The sequence below is a fragment of the Leptodactylus fuscus genome, chromosome 5 (assembly GCF_031893055.1).
Source record: "Leptodactylus fuscus isolate aLepFus1 chromosome 5, aLepFus1.hap2, whole genome shotgun sequence".
NCBI lineage: Eukaryota > Metazoa > Chordata > Amphibia > Anura > Leptodactylidae > Leptodactylus > Leptodactylus fuscus.
Window position 1 is genome coordinate 153492425 of NC_134269.1, and position 15452 is coordinate 153507876.

General features: G+C 41.8%; 1 protein-coding gene across 3 annotated transcripts in view; it reads right to left on the bottom strand.

Moving 5' to 3' along the window:
* The window catches only part of TMTC2 (transmembrane O-mannosyltransferase targeting cadherins 2), a 231649-nt gene that overhangs the window by 61721 nt on the left and 154476 nt on the right, over positions 1-15452 (bottom strand). For all 3 annotated transcript variants that reach the window (XR_012716117.1, XM_075274524.1, XM_075274523.1), the window contains one exon: positions 2552-2673. Coding sequence is in view for 2 of the 3 variants with exons in the window: in XM_075274524.1 (XP_075130625.1) it covers positions 2552-2673 (122 nt within the window). In the remaining variant the exon portion in view is untranslated. The remainder of the gene's footprint in view (positions 1-2551; positions 2674-15452) is intronic.

Below are 15452 nucleotides of genomic sequence, written 5' to 3' on the forward strand. Positions count from 1 at the left end.
AACAGTACTGCACCTGGTTTTGTCAGTATTGACGGAGAGTCTCAGTCGTGCCACAGAAATAGGAGACCTTCAATTAGAAGCCTTAAACAAGATCTATGCTTCCTTTGTGGGAAGGAAATAAATGACTGAGCTGGTACGAGAACTCATAAGCTTTCACTGCATACTCGCACTCCTGCAGTAAGACAAATAAGTTATTCAGGACGTCCTTTATAGTTGCAAGTTGCCTCGAGATATTTCATTAAATATGTGAGGTCTTACTGGCATCTTTCAAATCCTTTTGTATTGTTTGACCGCAAATATTAATATATTTTTATTGGAAAAGGCATATATCCCACAGAGCACCAAAAGATGTGTGTCTGTCGGATTTCCAACAAGTTTGCTTCTTTTGCTAGCGTTCAGCCTTAGAGCTATAGTACTTGGGTGTAAATGTACTTTGCTCAGAATATTATTATTACTAAGTGACACTGTAAAGTGCAACCTTAGGCCCTTTCAGTTTGTCAATTTAAGTCATAGGTAGCCATTTCTATACTTCGGGCAAAGATTTAATTCACTGTCCTAGCCCAGAAAGAGGTTATCCAGGGACTTTTTTTTCAAACTTACTTCCTCCAAGGTTCTACTTCACCCAAGCTCTAGATTTCGGGGCTAGTCACTTTACCTCCTCCCCTGCACTATTTGGGACTGACAAACTATATCATATTAAAACCAACCCCATAGTTCAGATAACATGGGAGAAGAAGACAAAGGCAGATCGACTTGTGCTGGTTCTGTTCACAAGACCCCCAAGTTAGAACCAGCATAGAAATAAATTGTTCAGGTGAAAAAGAATCCCAGAGAACTGAACTTGAAAAAAAGTCCCTGAATAACCCTTTAAATATTCTCAACAGGCAGAGTGACTTGCTGGCATCTCCGTCGCATAATTTTAGTTGTTAAAGTATTAGTGAGACCCTCTGGTTCATATTACAAATTTCACGATGACTGCAAAATGAATATCTAGAATACCTGATGCCCTGATTTTTATATTTCTGGTCTAGCTCCTTTAAATCCTATTCCCCTTTTCTGCAAACGGTCACTAGTGTTTCATACTGGATTACATTCACTGTGTTGTAGTCTTAGACACTCCCCCCTTCTCCTGGATGGATCAGCAAAGAGCTGGGGCATTCCAGATTTGTCCCCCTTACCTGTCCTGACATGTTCAGAAATGTGTATCACAAGTTAAGCTGGTTTTAGTCCACAACAAGATATCACAAAGTTATATGCCAACTATTCCATTTGTGTCTAAGAATGACCACATAATGGGGAGTGGTGCTTGGTAAGTTTTTTATGGCTTGGTAGTATGACATGATCTTGTGTAGAACTGGTTTCAAAGTATATAGGAATCTTCAACCAAAGTGGAGATCCGTTAAATGTGGACATATACAGTATGTACCAATTCACAATGTGCATATGGTAGTCTGAGAAGCTGGTGGTCTTTTTACAAACATGAAGTGGAAAAAGGAAGGAACCAAACCAGATATATTAAAAAGGAATGATCCAGGTATCTTAATGATACATTTACTATATTCCTAACCAGGTGGTCGCTTAAATGTTAGAAGTGCCCCTCTGACAACAATGCACAAGTGTGAGTTTGAGTAAACCGATATTGCGCTAAATCAATTATATCAGAGATAAAACCGCCAAACCTCTAGCTTGGCATCTACAGGTAGCTTTTTCTCTGCAATATTATTTTAGATATTTCAAAAACCAACAGTGGACTACAGAGAAGGCCTCCTGCTTGGTGTGTATGTTAGCAGAAGTCACATATTCAACTGAAACTAACTCTTCTAAAAATCTAATTGCAGTCTAGAGTACTCAACTGTAGACTTCCAATAAACCCCCGGCATTAACAAAAAAATATATATATATATTATATTTTCCTGCCCTGGGCAGGAAAAAAATGCAATTACACATATAGAACATGACTGTAAGTTCTTCTTATTACTGCATAAAAAGCATCCTCCATTGAAATGATATGAAAATTGTGTACGGATACAATCCGAGTGAGCATCTAAATGGATCAGGTTTTTGATGTAATTACATTTTCCATTACTATGTGCTTCCTGTGTTACATGCAGATTAGATGCATTTAATGGGTCTAACATCTGTTTGATTGTGACTGCATGGTATTGTCTATGGTTTGCTATAGGAAACTGCTGATATGTGCTGGATTACTGCATGACAATACACTGTGTAGCCGTCACAGCAATTTTTTCAAACAGGTCTTGATATATTTACTATTATAACCTGAGTACTAAATTTGATCAGCAAAAGAATAAAAGGTGAATGGTCAACCATGTTTATTAAAACAAAGAATGTCAACCTCGGAATTATCATGCAAATGCATAACGTATATAGAGAGTCAGGTATGTTCTCCATTTACAAAGAGAACAAAATACCCTACATTGCAATAACACAAAGCAAAGTCATATTACACAGTGTTTCTGTTTAATTTCCCTAAACACTTTTGTTATGAAAAGGCACTGTAAGGAGTCACAACCAAATTGTCTTTTCTCACCGTAAGGGTCAGAAGCTTGCCATAAGTAAGATGTGCTGGTATGTGGTCAGGCTTTGATCTCAGCGACTCTGTGTACCAGTGCTCAGCTTCAGATACCTTGTTTAACCTCATGTAGGCTTCTCCTGTTAAAAGATCAGATAAAGGTTCAACATTACTTGTATCAATTACTCCATGCGAAAACATATTCCTGTACCCAAGCAAATACTCCGTAGGAGTGGCAGACACACAGTTATCCATCTGGTAAGTAAAGATATGGAGGAGAAAACATTGAGTCATGATGGGAAGGGTGGAAGGAAGTTCTTAAGTTCATTCTTTTTGCAGTTAATCTGAAAGGGGATACACCACATTTCATAGTGTCTGAACTTTCTGAATTGAGCCAACCTCATTTGGGAGATTTACAATGCAAAGCAGTTCTTTCTAGACGTTCATGTGTCCCCAAGGGATAGAAACAAAAGGCAAAAATAATCAGAAGAATTTACAAGTGAAAGTTTCAGAAATCCTTTCTTTATTGAAATTATATATAACACAATATTTTACTAAAAAAAGAAACTACACTACAACACAGCCATATACAATATAGACTTCGGTACAGATATGAGACCTTAAAGGAGTTTTCTTGGAAGTTTAACTTCATGACCTATCCCTAGGATATGTTGCCAGTTGAGGATCTGTGGGTGGTTAGACACCTGGGACAGCAGCAGCAGAACTTCCACATCACAGGCAATGTGATGTTCCATTTGTCAGTCACGTGGCCTGATCATAGTTCAGTCCTATTGAAGTGAATGGGCTGAGTTGTGTTACCAACCATAGTCGCTACACATACAGCAGTGCGCTCGGTAAGTACTGGAGGCCACAGCCTCTTCAAACGACTCATCAGCTGGAAGTCCGAGTGTCAGACACTTAGGGATAGTTCACATGTTCCATGTGAACACATTCCATCGCAGCTGCCGCGACAGGATGTTGGTGCAGTGCAATAGCATCCCGTCGCGGCTTTCTGCTCCAGATTAGGCCCAAATGATGGTGTCGCAAGGTGGACACCGCAGCTGAATCAGCTGTGGAATCCGCCTGAAGAAAGAGCAGCTCGCTTCTTTGTTACCACTCGCGGAAAAACGATATGACCGACTCCCATTGATTTCAATTGGAGGCGGCAGGATTTTGACGTGGATTCCGCGTCAAAATCCTGACCATTTTGCCCCGTGAGAACTAGCCCTTACTGATCTGTTATCCTTAGGATAGGACTTCAAGGCCATGTCCACATTTTAACCCAATTGTTTATTACTCCAGGGCATCTAAATATTGAGGCAACTTTTCAAAGTGTAGATTAAAAATACCCTACTATTTTATCCTACAGTTTCTATGTAGATCCCATTTGTCATTATATCTACACGTTATTATTAGAGATGAGCAAATAGTTTTCCAAGCTATTCGTCAAATACCTCGCTCCCATAGGAATGCGTGAAAGCAGCCGAACAACCAAGGGGTTAAGCGCTGTGAAGATTTGCTGGCCGCTAACACGCATTCCTATGGGAGCGAGGTATTCGTATCTACTATTCGCTCAACACTAATTCTAATCAAATCCTCTACTTTCTGATCCTGAATACATAATCTCTTTAATGTGTCCTCTACTTCTTGTTAATCTGTTTGTCTTCTCAGTTTTTGAGAACTGAGCACCCAACGCGATTTTGCTCGACAGCACCACCAGATGGTTTAGAGCCACGCATAGCTATTAGCTGGTTAAAGTTTGATACTTATAATCAGTAGCAAAGACAGACCACATTACAAAAAGAGCAGACAAAGTAGACATAAAACAGAAAAAATCTGATTTATGTGTTTATAGGTAAAAGATTACAGGTCAAACACACTTTAAAAACAACCACAAGCTTTATGGTCAATTGTTACATTTCCTAAGAGAGAGTCATTTTAAAACTACAATGAAATTATTCAGGATCCTTCCAGTTCACATTCTCCAGAGGATTTTGCATTGGCAAAAACAGTTTGTTAATTTGCTATGATTGATGGGAAGAGGAATTATTTTCCTCTGGAACGTGCACAGGCTTTGGAGATTTAGAGCTAGACTTACAAACGGGAAGTTGGCTCACACATGAAAATCCCCCCCCAAAAAAATTAGAATTGCAGTAAAATCATATATGATTTTACTGGAGGAAAGCTAGAAGAAAAAAATGAGTTAAGCAGCACAGCTGAAGTATCTGGATAGGTTTCTCTAGGTTTCTATTTGTTGTTCATTTCCAAATGTAACTCAGTAGAGACAAACCACACAAGCTAGCACTTGAAATAAAAGGCGAGTTAAAGCAATATTTCCACCATAAAAATACACTACACTTACTTGGTCTATTCCGATTTCTTGCCCATGTGCCGTCTTTGATCAAATAGTTGACAAATTCTCAGCTTGGCCATGCATAATATTACACAAAAGTGGAGATGTCTGGATTTTTTATCTCTAACAAAATATTTTGCCTGACTTCTTGCCTAATTTAATGTAATCTGTATTATTTTTTTCTATTGTACTATGTTACATTTTTTTATAAAAAGAAAAAACAAATACAGATATAATGCAAAAATGAAAAAAAAAATATCCACAAAACATGCCGGCAATAGGAGAGCTAGAAAGTTATTCCAACATTATAAGCAGATAAGTAATAAAGGGAAGACACCAATTAGAAAGGGGGTTGGGAAGTGACACAGGACAAGGACCTCAAGGAAAAGCAGTGGGAGGGAGCATAAAGTCTTAGGGGGCCCATAAGCACTTGCATCAGTATTGAGATTGCAGCTTCCGTCTGGCCCATAAACCAAGAAGACCCACAGATTACCCTAACCACACTATGGTTGATTAAACTCCTTAGCACCCTTAGCCATCCGTAACCATCACTATCAAGAATTCACTGTAGGGATGTGGTAGTAGGGACAAAAGATTGCACCAGGGGCCCACAAGACTTTAGTTACACCACTGTTCTTGTCAATGTAGCATTGTCGTACTAGTGACCAAGTCAGGACTGAAATCATTGAACCATTGGTCACATCGACTGTCGGTATATCAATATAGTTGGTGATATGAAGGAATATATGGTCATTGTATTTTTATTTTTTTTTGGACCTATAACATAAGGCATATATAACTCAGCATAAAAGTGGAATATTAAACATTTTTCATATGTTAGCACAATAAAGGACTCAATATAAGGGTTAGTCCACACGGGGGGGCGGTAAGGCAGATTTTAGCACCGAGAGTGACGTGGGGAGCCGCGTCACTCTTGGGTCAAAACCCGCCTGCCATGACTGTTGTAGCTTACGACAGTCACGGCTTCTCCCTCCGGAGTAGGCTCGAATGAAAGGGCCGACTCCGGAGGTTGCTGCCGCAAGGTGGACGCCACAGTTCAACGATCCGTGGAATCCGCCTGAAGAAAGGGCAGCCTGCTTCATTTTACATAGACCACTATTGTAAGGGGGCGGATTATGACGTGGATTACACGCCATAATCCGCCCCCTCTATGCCGTGTTAACTAGCCCTTAAGGATTTCTGTTAGATCTCAAAATAAATTTAAAGCGAGCAGGTAAAACGTCTATGCTGACAGTTATACACAAAATACTAATAAGAAACTCCCCAATCGCAATGATGAAGAGTAGCGGTAATCACCATGTCCGTAGACATAATAGGTTGTGTAAAGGGGTTGTTTCATTAGTACAATGGGCTGTTCATGAGTCCTTTGGAACAGGTTGAGCCAAGAGGATGCAGTGGAACAACACTTTCCTAGCACTGCTGACACTTCATCTTAGAAGTCTTACCGATCAGACATCTCTACCACATCCAAGAGATATGCCATCAATGCCTGTCCAGAGACAACCCCATTTAATCCAATCTAATTCAATCACTGTGACAGAGACATAAAATCCCACTGTGAGGGATAATAAATTGACTAGTATGTCTGACTGGGGAGAAAACGGAGCTATAAACCCTTCCTTGTTTGAGCAAATCTAAATTTACAATATAATTAGCCATCGAAGTCATTAAAGGGCTTGAGGAGCGAGATAAACACATTGTGAATCATAGAGTTATCACAAGGAGAGGAAGGAGGAGAGTCCCTTAATATCAACACGCGACTGCTGACAACAAATGTCATTATCGAAGTCTTTAAAATGTTATCAGCATGGCACAGGGCGCAAGCACAGAAAAGAAAACATTCAACTCTCCTCGCACATTCGAAAAATGGTTATTTTCAAGTGTACCCTTCTATCCGGATTTTATCAGTGAAAATATAGGGGGAAAGCATTTGGAGCGTTGTTTACTACATCACATGCTCTTACAATGACAAGTTATAAAGTAAAACGCAGAGAAAAATGGAATAGCATAGGGAACATTTCTCCAGCTAAGACAGCTCTGCTCATGCTGGGATAAACATACTGTAACCAGGTGAAGACTGAAACCAGCGTCTAAAGCTATATTAGCCGCAAGAGCGATTTGTCAACTTTACTTCCAGTTGGAATTTATGACTGCATTGTTCCAGCTCTGGAGAGACTGCAAATATCATCTCTTCACAGAAAGCTAGTATTCTCTCTATCTAGCGGAGTTTGTTTAATCTTTTAACTGCCTGCTCATACCTGATTTATAGGGAACTTGCATTAAGCTATACTGCGGAAACCGATGAGTGGGAAGCCAAGGAACTTGGAAGAAGTCTTCTCCTCAATTGTTCTGCGGCCACAATTATTTAGGCTGTTTGCGGCTGTGTGCTTAGCTAAAATAATTAGAATACCAAAACTGAATTCCCACCAGGAACACCACAAGCCAAAATTCTCTAAGCCTTGCTAGACACCAAAGGACACTAGATATACGGAAAGCAGTTTAACCTTTGATGTTCGGTGAGATTGGAGTCGCTCTAATTAGTTTTATTGAGAAGTTAATGTGCCTACAGGGCATCTCCTTTAAGCGATGCTACATGTGGCTGTCCAGGTCTCGACAACTTAATTATGGTCTTCGAGAGAATTCTTTATTTTTTACGGTGGTGGGTTTCACATAGAAACACAAAACTCCGTCAATTGTTTTATGCACCAGTAAAGAATTGCAATACCTCATGTCGTGTGTCGACTCAAGTTTCCTCACACCACAAATTTTTTACAATCACCAATAACCGATTACGCGCTTTACGACAAGGTATTGCTACATAAATAGCATTTACTTTTTCTGTATATCTTTGATGAATAAATTCTTACATTTTAATTCTAACATGCCCAAAATTGTGATTTATATGATAACATTAGTTACACATTTCAATGTTTGTGAGGATTCAGATAAGCTAAAAAATGCAAACATTTCAGCCAGAAAACTTCAGATTCTAATCTCTGCATTTTCTTTCTCATTATAACCCATGTAATTCCTGTCACACACTCTGCATGCCTCCATCTACTAGTCAGTAGGAGTTCTATATCTAGGATGGCATCACATTTTCTATTTGTAATGCAGAAAAAATACAAATTAGAGGTTTTCCTCTCAATAGGTTTCTTAACTTAAACTTGGCCATGCAAAATTCTGGTAAGGCTACATACAAGATTTGTGCCTATGTATAAAAGCAGTTGCTCCGTCTGCAGAGGTTTCAAGGCTCCTCAATAATGCAGTCGGCAACTAGCTCAAGACGTTTACAGCATTCTACGGTTATGTTCTCACAGTGGTATTTGGAGAGTACTTTAAGGTAGACTCCTGCCTCAAAATCCTCTCCAAAAACTGTTTGAAATCTTACTCCTACGAGGCAACATGGTGGCTCAGTGGTTAGCACTGCAGCCTTGCAGCGCTGGAGTCCTGGGTTTGAATCCTGCCAGGAACAACATCTGCAAAGCGTTTGTATGTTCTCCCCTTGTTTGTGTGGATTTCCTCCCATTCTACAAAGACATACTGATAGAAAAAAAAAGTACATTGTGCTCCCAATATGGAGCTCACAATCTACATAAAAAAATAAATTTATTGCTAAACTCCTACATAAACACCAATAATCATTACAAGATCTTGGAAAGAATTGCATCATAATGGTATTCAGGCCAACTCTTTACATTGACGGAAAACCAGACAGTTCTGGACAATGTTTGGTCTGGTTATCCCCTACACACGATAAAAGATATGCTACTGGGGTGTAAAAACCCTTCATGGCTAGAACCCCACGTAGAGTAAATGCTGCGATTTGGCCGTGGTGGAGACACTGCAGCACAAACTGCGATGTTTACAGTACCTGCCACGTGGATGGGATTCTGGCTTATTTCATCCACAAATTGCAGAAAAGTATCCACAGCGAAAATTCTGCAATTTCAAAAAACATTGTGTTTTTTTGCATATCGCAGCATGTCAACCATAACTATATATTCTATTGCTTTTCCATATAGGTATAATAGAAGCAGAAATCTGCAGAAGAAAAACGGTGAGGACTTTCTGGGAAAAGCACTGTGTAGAAAAAAAAAAAAAAAGTGAGGCATTCTGCAGCGTTTTTTCCCGAAGGGGCTCACTACATGGTGCCTTAGCCTAAGCTACCTAAAAACTCCCTTTGAATTAAAAAAATCATAAACACTCTAAAACTAATTTTTCTTCATCTCCTTTCCTATTGACATCAGCTATTTTTTCCCTGCTCATAAAGCTTAGATTTGACGTGCAGTTAGGGTCCTACCTTACTACTTTAGAAGAGCATGCACCATAAGTCATCCCTCATACTGAAGTACTGTCTATTCATTCAGCTGAATGTTTAAAACTATTTGGTATCAAGAAGAAATTCAACAGAATGTCGAAAACTGTAGTGTGATGGTTACATTTGTTCCAGTCATGTATTTTTTTTGCTTTGTGTATTATTTTAGTCCTTTGTTCGTCATTTTTTTAAGCTTTGTTTTAAACATTTGGGATTTACCCTGGTTATGAATCAGCTGGATAATAAGTTGGTTGACCCAAAAATCACGGTTTGTAAAACAAAAATGATGGGCCCATAATGTTACTTTAGGAGCTCACGGTACTTTTTCAGAAGTGCGTACACACTGGGCTGAGTTTGGAGACAATTATATGTTCTCTACAATACATGGAGAGATATAAGTAATGGTATTTTATTAGCATTATGCCAGTTATGATTGTATTGGCACTACGCTGTAATTTTATGAAAGCTACAATTGGTACAACAACTGGTACACTATTATCCCAGTTGAGTAAAATGCAAACCAAGTGGCCTTGAGCCTTCTATTACAACTATAAGTATCACTAGTTTACCATTCACATTAACTATTGCTGAAGTGTTCTGTGTTATAGAAATATGGAACTTGCAATCTTTATAATTAATTATAGTTTTTCCCCAGTAAACATACCTTTTTTTTTAATAATTCATCATTTTAAAATAGAGAAAGGAAATTATCTACAAGAAGTGATAAACCAGAACATAGACTATTGTGCAGGGAGGGGGTAGGGGTGAGCTGTGACCATTACCTTCTGCCAATGATGGGATCCTGTGTGATCGATATAAAGGCTCTGGCTATGACAATGAGATAACTAATATAAAGTGACCCCTACAGAGCAGAATATATCAGTATAGTATGACGCTTAGGGTGCAAGTGAAAGGCACAACAAATCAGGATTTTTTTTTAGGTTTTTCATGTTCATTACATTTTATGCTGCAGTGTTTTAGGGCTGCACACATCATATCATTCATACCTTCATTGAGAAGTTTAGTCTACTGCTCGATGAGTCTGGGACTTTTTGTGGGTGTTTCCTGAAACATGTACATTGGGCCACTGAAACCAAGAACTGGAGTCCCTGCTTCATTGCACATGTGCAGTTAAGTGAGATATACCAACCCAACTGCACAATCTTCATATGTGAGGTGGTGTTAAACTGCTGAATTGAGGCAAAAATGGAAATAAGTAGAGATGAGCGAACACTAAAATGTTCGAGGTTCGAAATTCGATTCGAACAGCCGCTCAATGTTCGTGTGTTCGAACGGGTTTCGAACCCCATTATAGTCTATGGGGAACAGATACTCGTTAAGGGGGAAACCCAAATCCGTGTCTGGAGGGTCACCAAGTCCACTATGACACCCCAGGAAATGATGCCAACACCTCTGGAATGACACTGGGACAGCAGGGGAAGCATGTCTGGGGGCATCTAACACACCAAAGACCCTCTATTACCCCAACATCACTGCCTAACAACTACACACTTTCCACATTCAAAAAAACCTCTATCAAAGTGGGAAAATACCTGGAAACCTTCTTTACTCCCCAAATGGATGGACACAAACCCCAATTTAAGCTCAACAAACAGTAACAACCACCCCTTTAAATCACGTTCCCCATGACAACCACAAATGGAATAGGCAATGGGAATTCCAAAAGCCCTCACCCTTAACTGTCATTTTGAGTGTGTGTGTGTGTGTGTGTGTGTGAGATGTGGTAAGACCTTCCAAAATTCACTTTTCTAGCCCTTAACATGAGCCCTTCCAAACAAAGTTACAGGACCTTAAGCTGAGCTACCAGCAGAGATTGAGGCCCTTGGCATGAGTAGAGCCTTGCACCAGCAGTGTTTTTGGCACTTAGGGTGAGTTGAGCCTTGTACCAGCGTGTGTCCCTTAACATCAGGCGGGCCCTAAGTTCTGCGCTTTGCACAAAAGTTCCACATTAACTAGGCTGAATGGTACAAAGATTAGTAGGCCCGAGAACCAGGAACAGGTCTTGCAATGGCTGTCGGATAACGCTTAAAGCACATTGTCCACCAGCCAGTCAGCCTCTACCTCCTCTTACCCAACAGTCTTGTGCTCCTTCCACCCAAAATTCCCAATCTTCCCAGAACAATAACCCCAACTGTCCCTGCTCCCCAGAGCTGTTCTCCCTTCCTTTGACTGTACCGCAACCTGCCCCTCCATTTCGCGATTCCACGGACCTAACAGACGAGTATCTGTGTCCAGATGCTCAAACACTAGAGTCTCCTCCATTCCATCTCCGGCCGATTTGGTGGCGGATGACCAGCAACCCACCCTCATCGACGACGATGAGACGCAGTTGCTGTCAGGGCAGCCAGTTGACATGCGCATTGTGCAGGAGGAGGAGGCGAGACAGGAGTTGGAAGAGGAGGTGGTGGACGACGAGGACGCCGACCCCACCTGGACAAGGCGGATGTCAAGCTGGGAAAGTAGTGTGGATGTTGAGGCAGGTGCAGCACCAAAAAGGGTAGCTAGAGGCAGAGACATGTCCAGAGGCAGAGGTCAGCTGCTTTGCCGAAGCCAGGCCAGACCCGGAATGTCCGAAGATGTTCCCTTTTGTACCCAGCCCAGAAAAACTCCCCCATCGAGGGCACGTTTCTTGAAGGTGTAGAGTTTTTTCAAGGAATGCGCCGAGGACAGATATAGTGTCGTCTACACAATTTGCCTCTCGAAATCGAGTAGGGGCCCTGAGAAGAGCAACCTGTCCACCACTTCAATGCACCGTCATTTGGAATCCAAGCAATGGAATCAGTGGCAGGCAGCAACGGCAGGACAAACGTCGCCCGCCGTTCATGCCACTGCCTCTGCTCACAGTGCTGGCGATGCACTCCAGAGGACGAGCCAGGACATCACTTCATCTGCCTCCGCCACTTTGTTGACTTCTCCCTCATCCTCCCCTGTTTCTGTCTTATCTCCTTCTCCTGCACCATCAAAGGCACCATCAGGCGCTTCTTTACAACAACCCACCATCTCTCAGACATTGGAGCGCCGGCAGAAATACACCGCTAACCACCCACCCACGCAAGCCTAGAACGCCAACATCGCTAAACTGCTGGCCCAGGAGAGGTTGGCGTTCCGGCTTGTTGAAACTCCCGCCTTCCCGGACCTGATGGCAACTGTGGCACCTCACTATGCCGTCCCTAGCCGTCTCAACTTCTCCCGGTGTGGCGTCCCCGCCTTGCACCAGCACGTGTCACTCAACATCAGGTGGGCCCTTAGTTCCGCGCTTTGCTGCAAGGTCCACTTGACCACCGACACTTGGACAAGCGCCTGTGGTCAGGGATGCTGCAGTGCTTATCTTTAATGACAGGCAGGGTGAATGTGGTGGAGTCTGTTCCCCGGGTGCAAACTGGGGTGGCCTATCTCCTCTCCCAGGCCAAAATTCATGGCAGGAGTAGACTGAAACCCTACGATGCTGCAACCTCCACCCCAGCTACTAGCGGAAAACACTGTAATACTGGCATGGGGAGATGTCAGCAGGCCGTGCTGAAACTGATCAGCTTGGGGGACAGACAGCACAGTGCCTCCGAGGTCAGGGATGCCATCCTGGCTGAGATGGCATTTTTTTTTTCCCTGCTACACCTGGGGCCTGGCATTTTTGCGCCTGTGATAATGGCTGGAACCTGGTAGCAGATCTGGAGCTTGCCAGACTCAAACACGGTCCACGCATGGCCCACGTTTTCCAACTTGTTGGTGCCATGTTTCTTTGAAACCTACACCATTGTGCCTGATATACAGGTCAAAGTGGGGCCATTTTCGTAAGTGAGAACTAGCCTCTGCTAGGCAGAAAACATTCAGAGCACACTCCTCTCATCTTCGCACCGTTGGCTGGCGGAGGAAGACGAGGGGGTTGGAGTGGCATCTGATGTCCCTGTCCCACACGAGGCTAGAGGGTGCACTTCAGTGCATCCCATTGCTTCACCACAAATGGTGTGAAGGGGAGTGGAAAATGGAGGAAATGGAGAGTGACCCTTACAGTTGGGGCCAGCAAAGGCATGCCAAGTAACACACTGGCACACATGGCTGACTTCATCTTGGGTTGCTTTTCAACACATATTTCACATCATGAAGAACAAATAATACTGGATTTTTACAAGCCTCGAACCCCGGTCTAGGTCTAATGTCTGTTCCTTTCTTATATTAGGGGAGAGGGAAAAAAAATTACTTCAGTGATACGTTTAGCGTACATAGACTGACTATTAATGTGTATCCCACTTAGTGTTGTTAGGGTTACACACCTTCACAACCTGGCTAAAGCTTCTATAGCTGTTAATAAAGTCAACATAACTTTACGGTATCCAAAAAGACAGCTGGTACTGACAGAGAGCAAGACAAATGTCAACCAAAGCTGTGAGCTCTGAACACCCACAGTGACTTTGGCGTCATCATCATTATAAGGGAGCGGGTGGTAATAAATAACTTGGCAGTGCCTAAAACCCAAAAAGCTTATACAACTATATTTACATTAAGATACACAAATGACACTTTTCAGTAGCATGTCATGAGACAAGCTGATAAGCTCTTCCTTTGTGCAGTGCTATTTGAAAGTTAAACGCTGCCTTTATTTTAATTCTGGAGAAGGTGCAGACATTTGATTTAGAACATGTTGTCTTCATTGTCCAAATCCTCTATATAGGTAACGTGTTTTTCGGGCCGAGCTGTCTGGGAACGAGCTGGTGCAGCACTGACAACCTGGGTGAATATGGCAAGAGCTTGAGATGTAGGGTGAATGAATCCCCAAATTATTTGTGGAATTCCCAGTCAGACAATGGCACTATATACCAGTAGTAAAAATTGTGGGTGCACATAACCCCAATATATTCTTTGAATTACCAGTCAGAAACTGGCACTATATAGCAGTAGCAAAAATTGTGGGTGCACATAACCCCAATATATTCTTTGAATTACCAGTCAGAAACTGGCACTATATAGCAGTAGCAAAAATTGTGGGTGCACATAACCCCAATATATTCTTTGAATTACCAGTGAGACAATGGCACTGTATAGCAGTAGCAAAAATTGTGGGTGCATGTAACCCCCATATATTCTTTGAATTCCCAGTCAGACAATGGCACTATATACCAGTAGCAAAAATTGTGGGTGCACGTAACCCCAATATATTCTTTGAATTACCAGTCAGAAACTGGCACTATATAGCAGTAGCAAAAATTGTGGGTGCACATAACCCCAATATAATCTTTGAATTCCCAGTGAGACAATGGCACTGTATAGCAGTAGCAAAAATTGTGGGTGCACGTAACCCCCATATATTCTTTGAATTCCCAGTCAGACAATGGCACTATATACCAGTAGTAAAAATTGTGGGTGCACGTAACCCCCATATATTCTTTGAATTCCCAGTCAGACAATGGCACTATATACCAGTAGCAAAAATTGTGGGTGCACGTAACCCCAATATATTCTTTGAATTCCCAGTGAGACAATGGCACTGTATAGCAGTAGCAAAAATTGTGGGTGCACGTAACCCCCATATATTCTTTGAATTCCCAGTGAGACAATGGCACTGTGTAGCAGTAGCAAAAATTGTGGGTGCACGTAACCCCCATATATTCTTTGAATTCCCAGTCAGACAATGGCACTATATACCAGTAGCAAAAATTGTGGGTGCACGTAACCCCAATATATTCTTTGAATTCCCAGTCAGACAATGGCACTATATACCAGTAGCAAAAATTGTGGGTGCACATAACCCCCATATATTCTTTGAATTCCCAGTGAGACAATGGCACTATCTACCAGTAGCAAAAATTGTGGGTGCACGTAACCCCAATATATTCTTTGAATTCCCAGTGAGACAATGGCACTGTATAGCAGTAGCAAAAATTGTGGGTGCACGTAACCCCCATATATTCTTTGAATTCCCAGTGAGACAATGGCACTATATACCAGTAGCAAAAATTGTGGGTGCACGTAACCCCAATATATTCTTTGAATTCCCAGTCAGACAATGGCACTATATACCAGTAGCAAAAATTGTGGGTGTATATAGCCCCAATTCTATTGCTAGGGGACTTGCAGGGTATTTCTGAGGTGAAGGTGGGGGGGCACACCGTTGGAACGGGGATTTGGGGTGTATATATGGGGTATACGGGAATACACTGTCAGTGTGTTCCATTCAGGATCCTGGGAAAGCTGGGTTGCGGCGATTGAGCCCG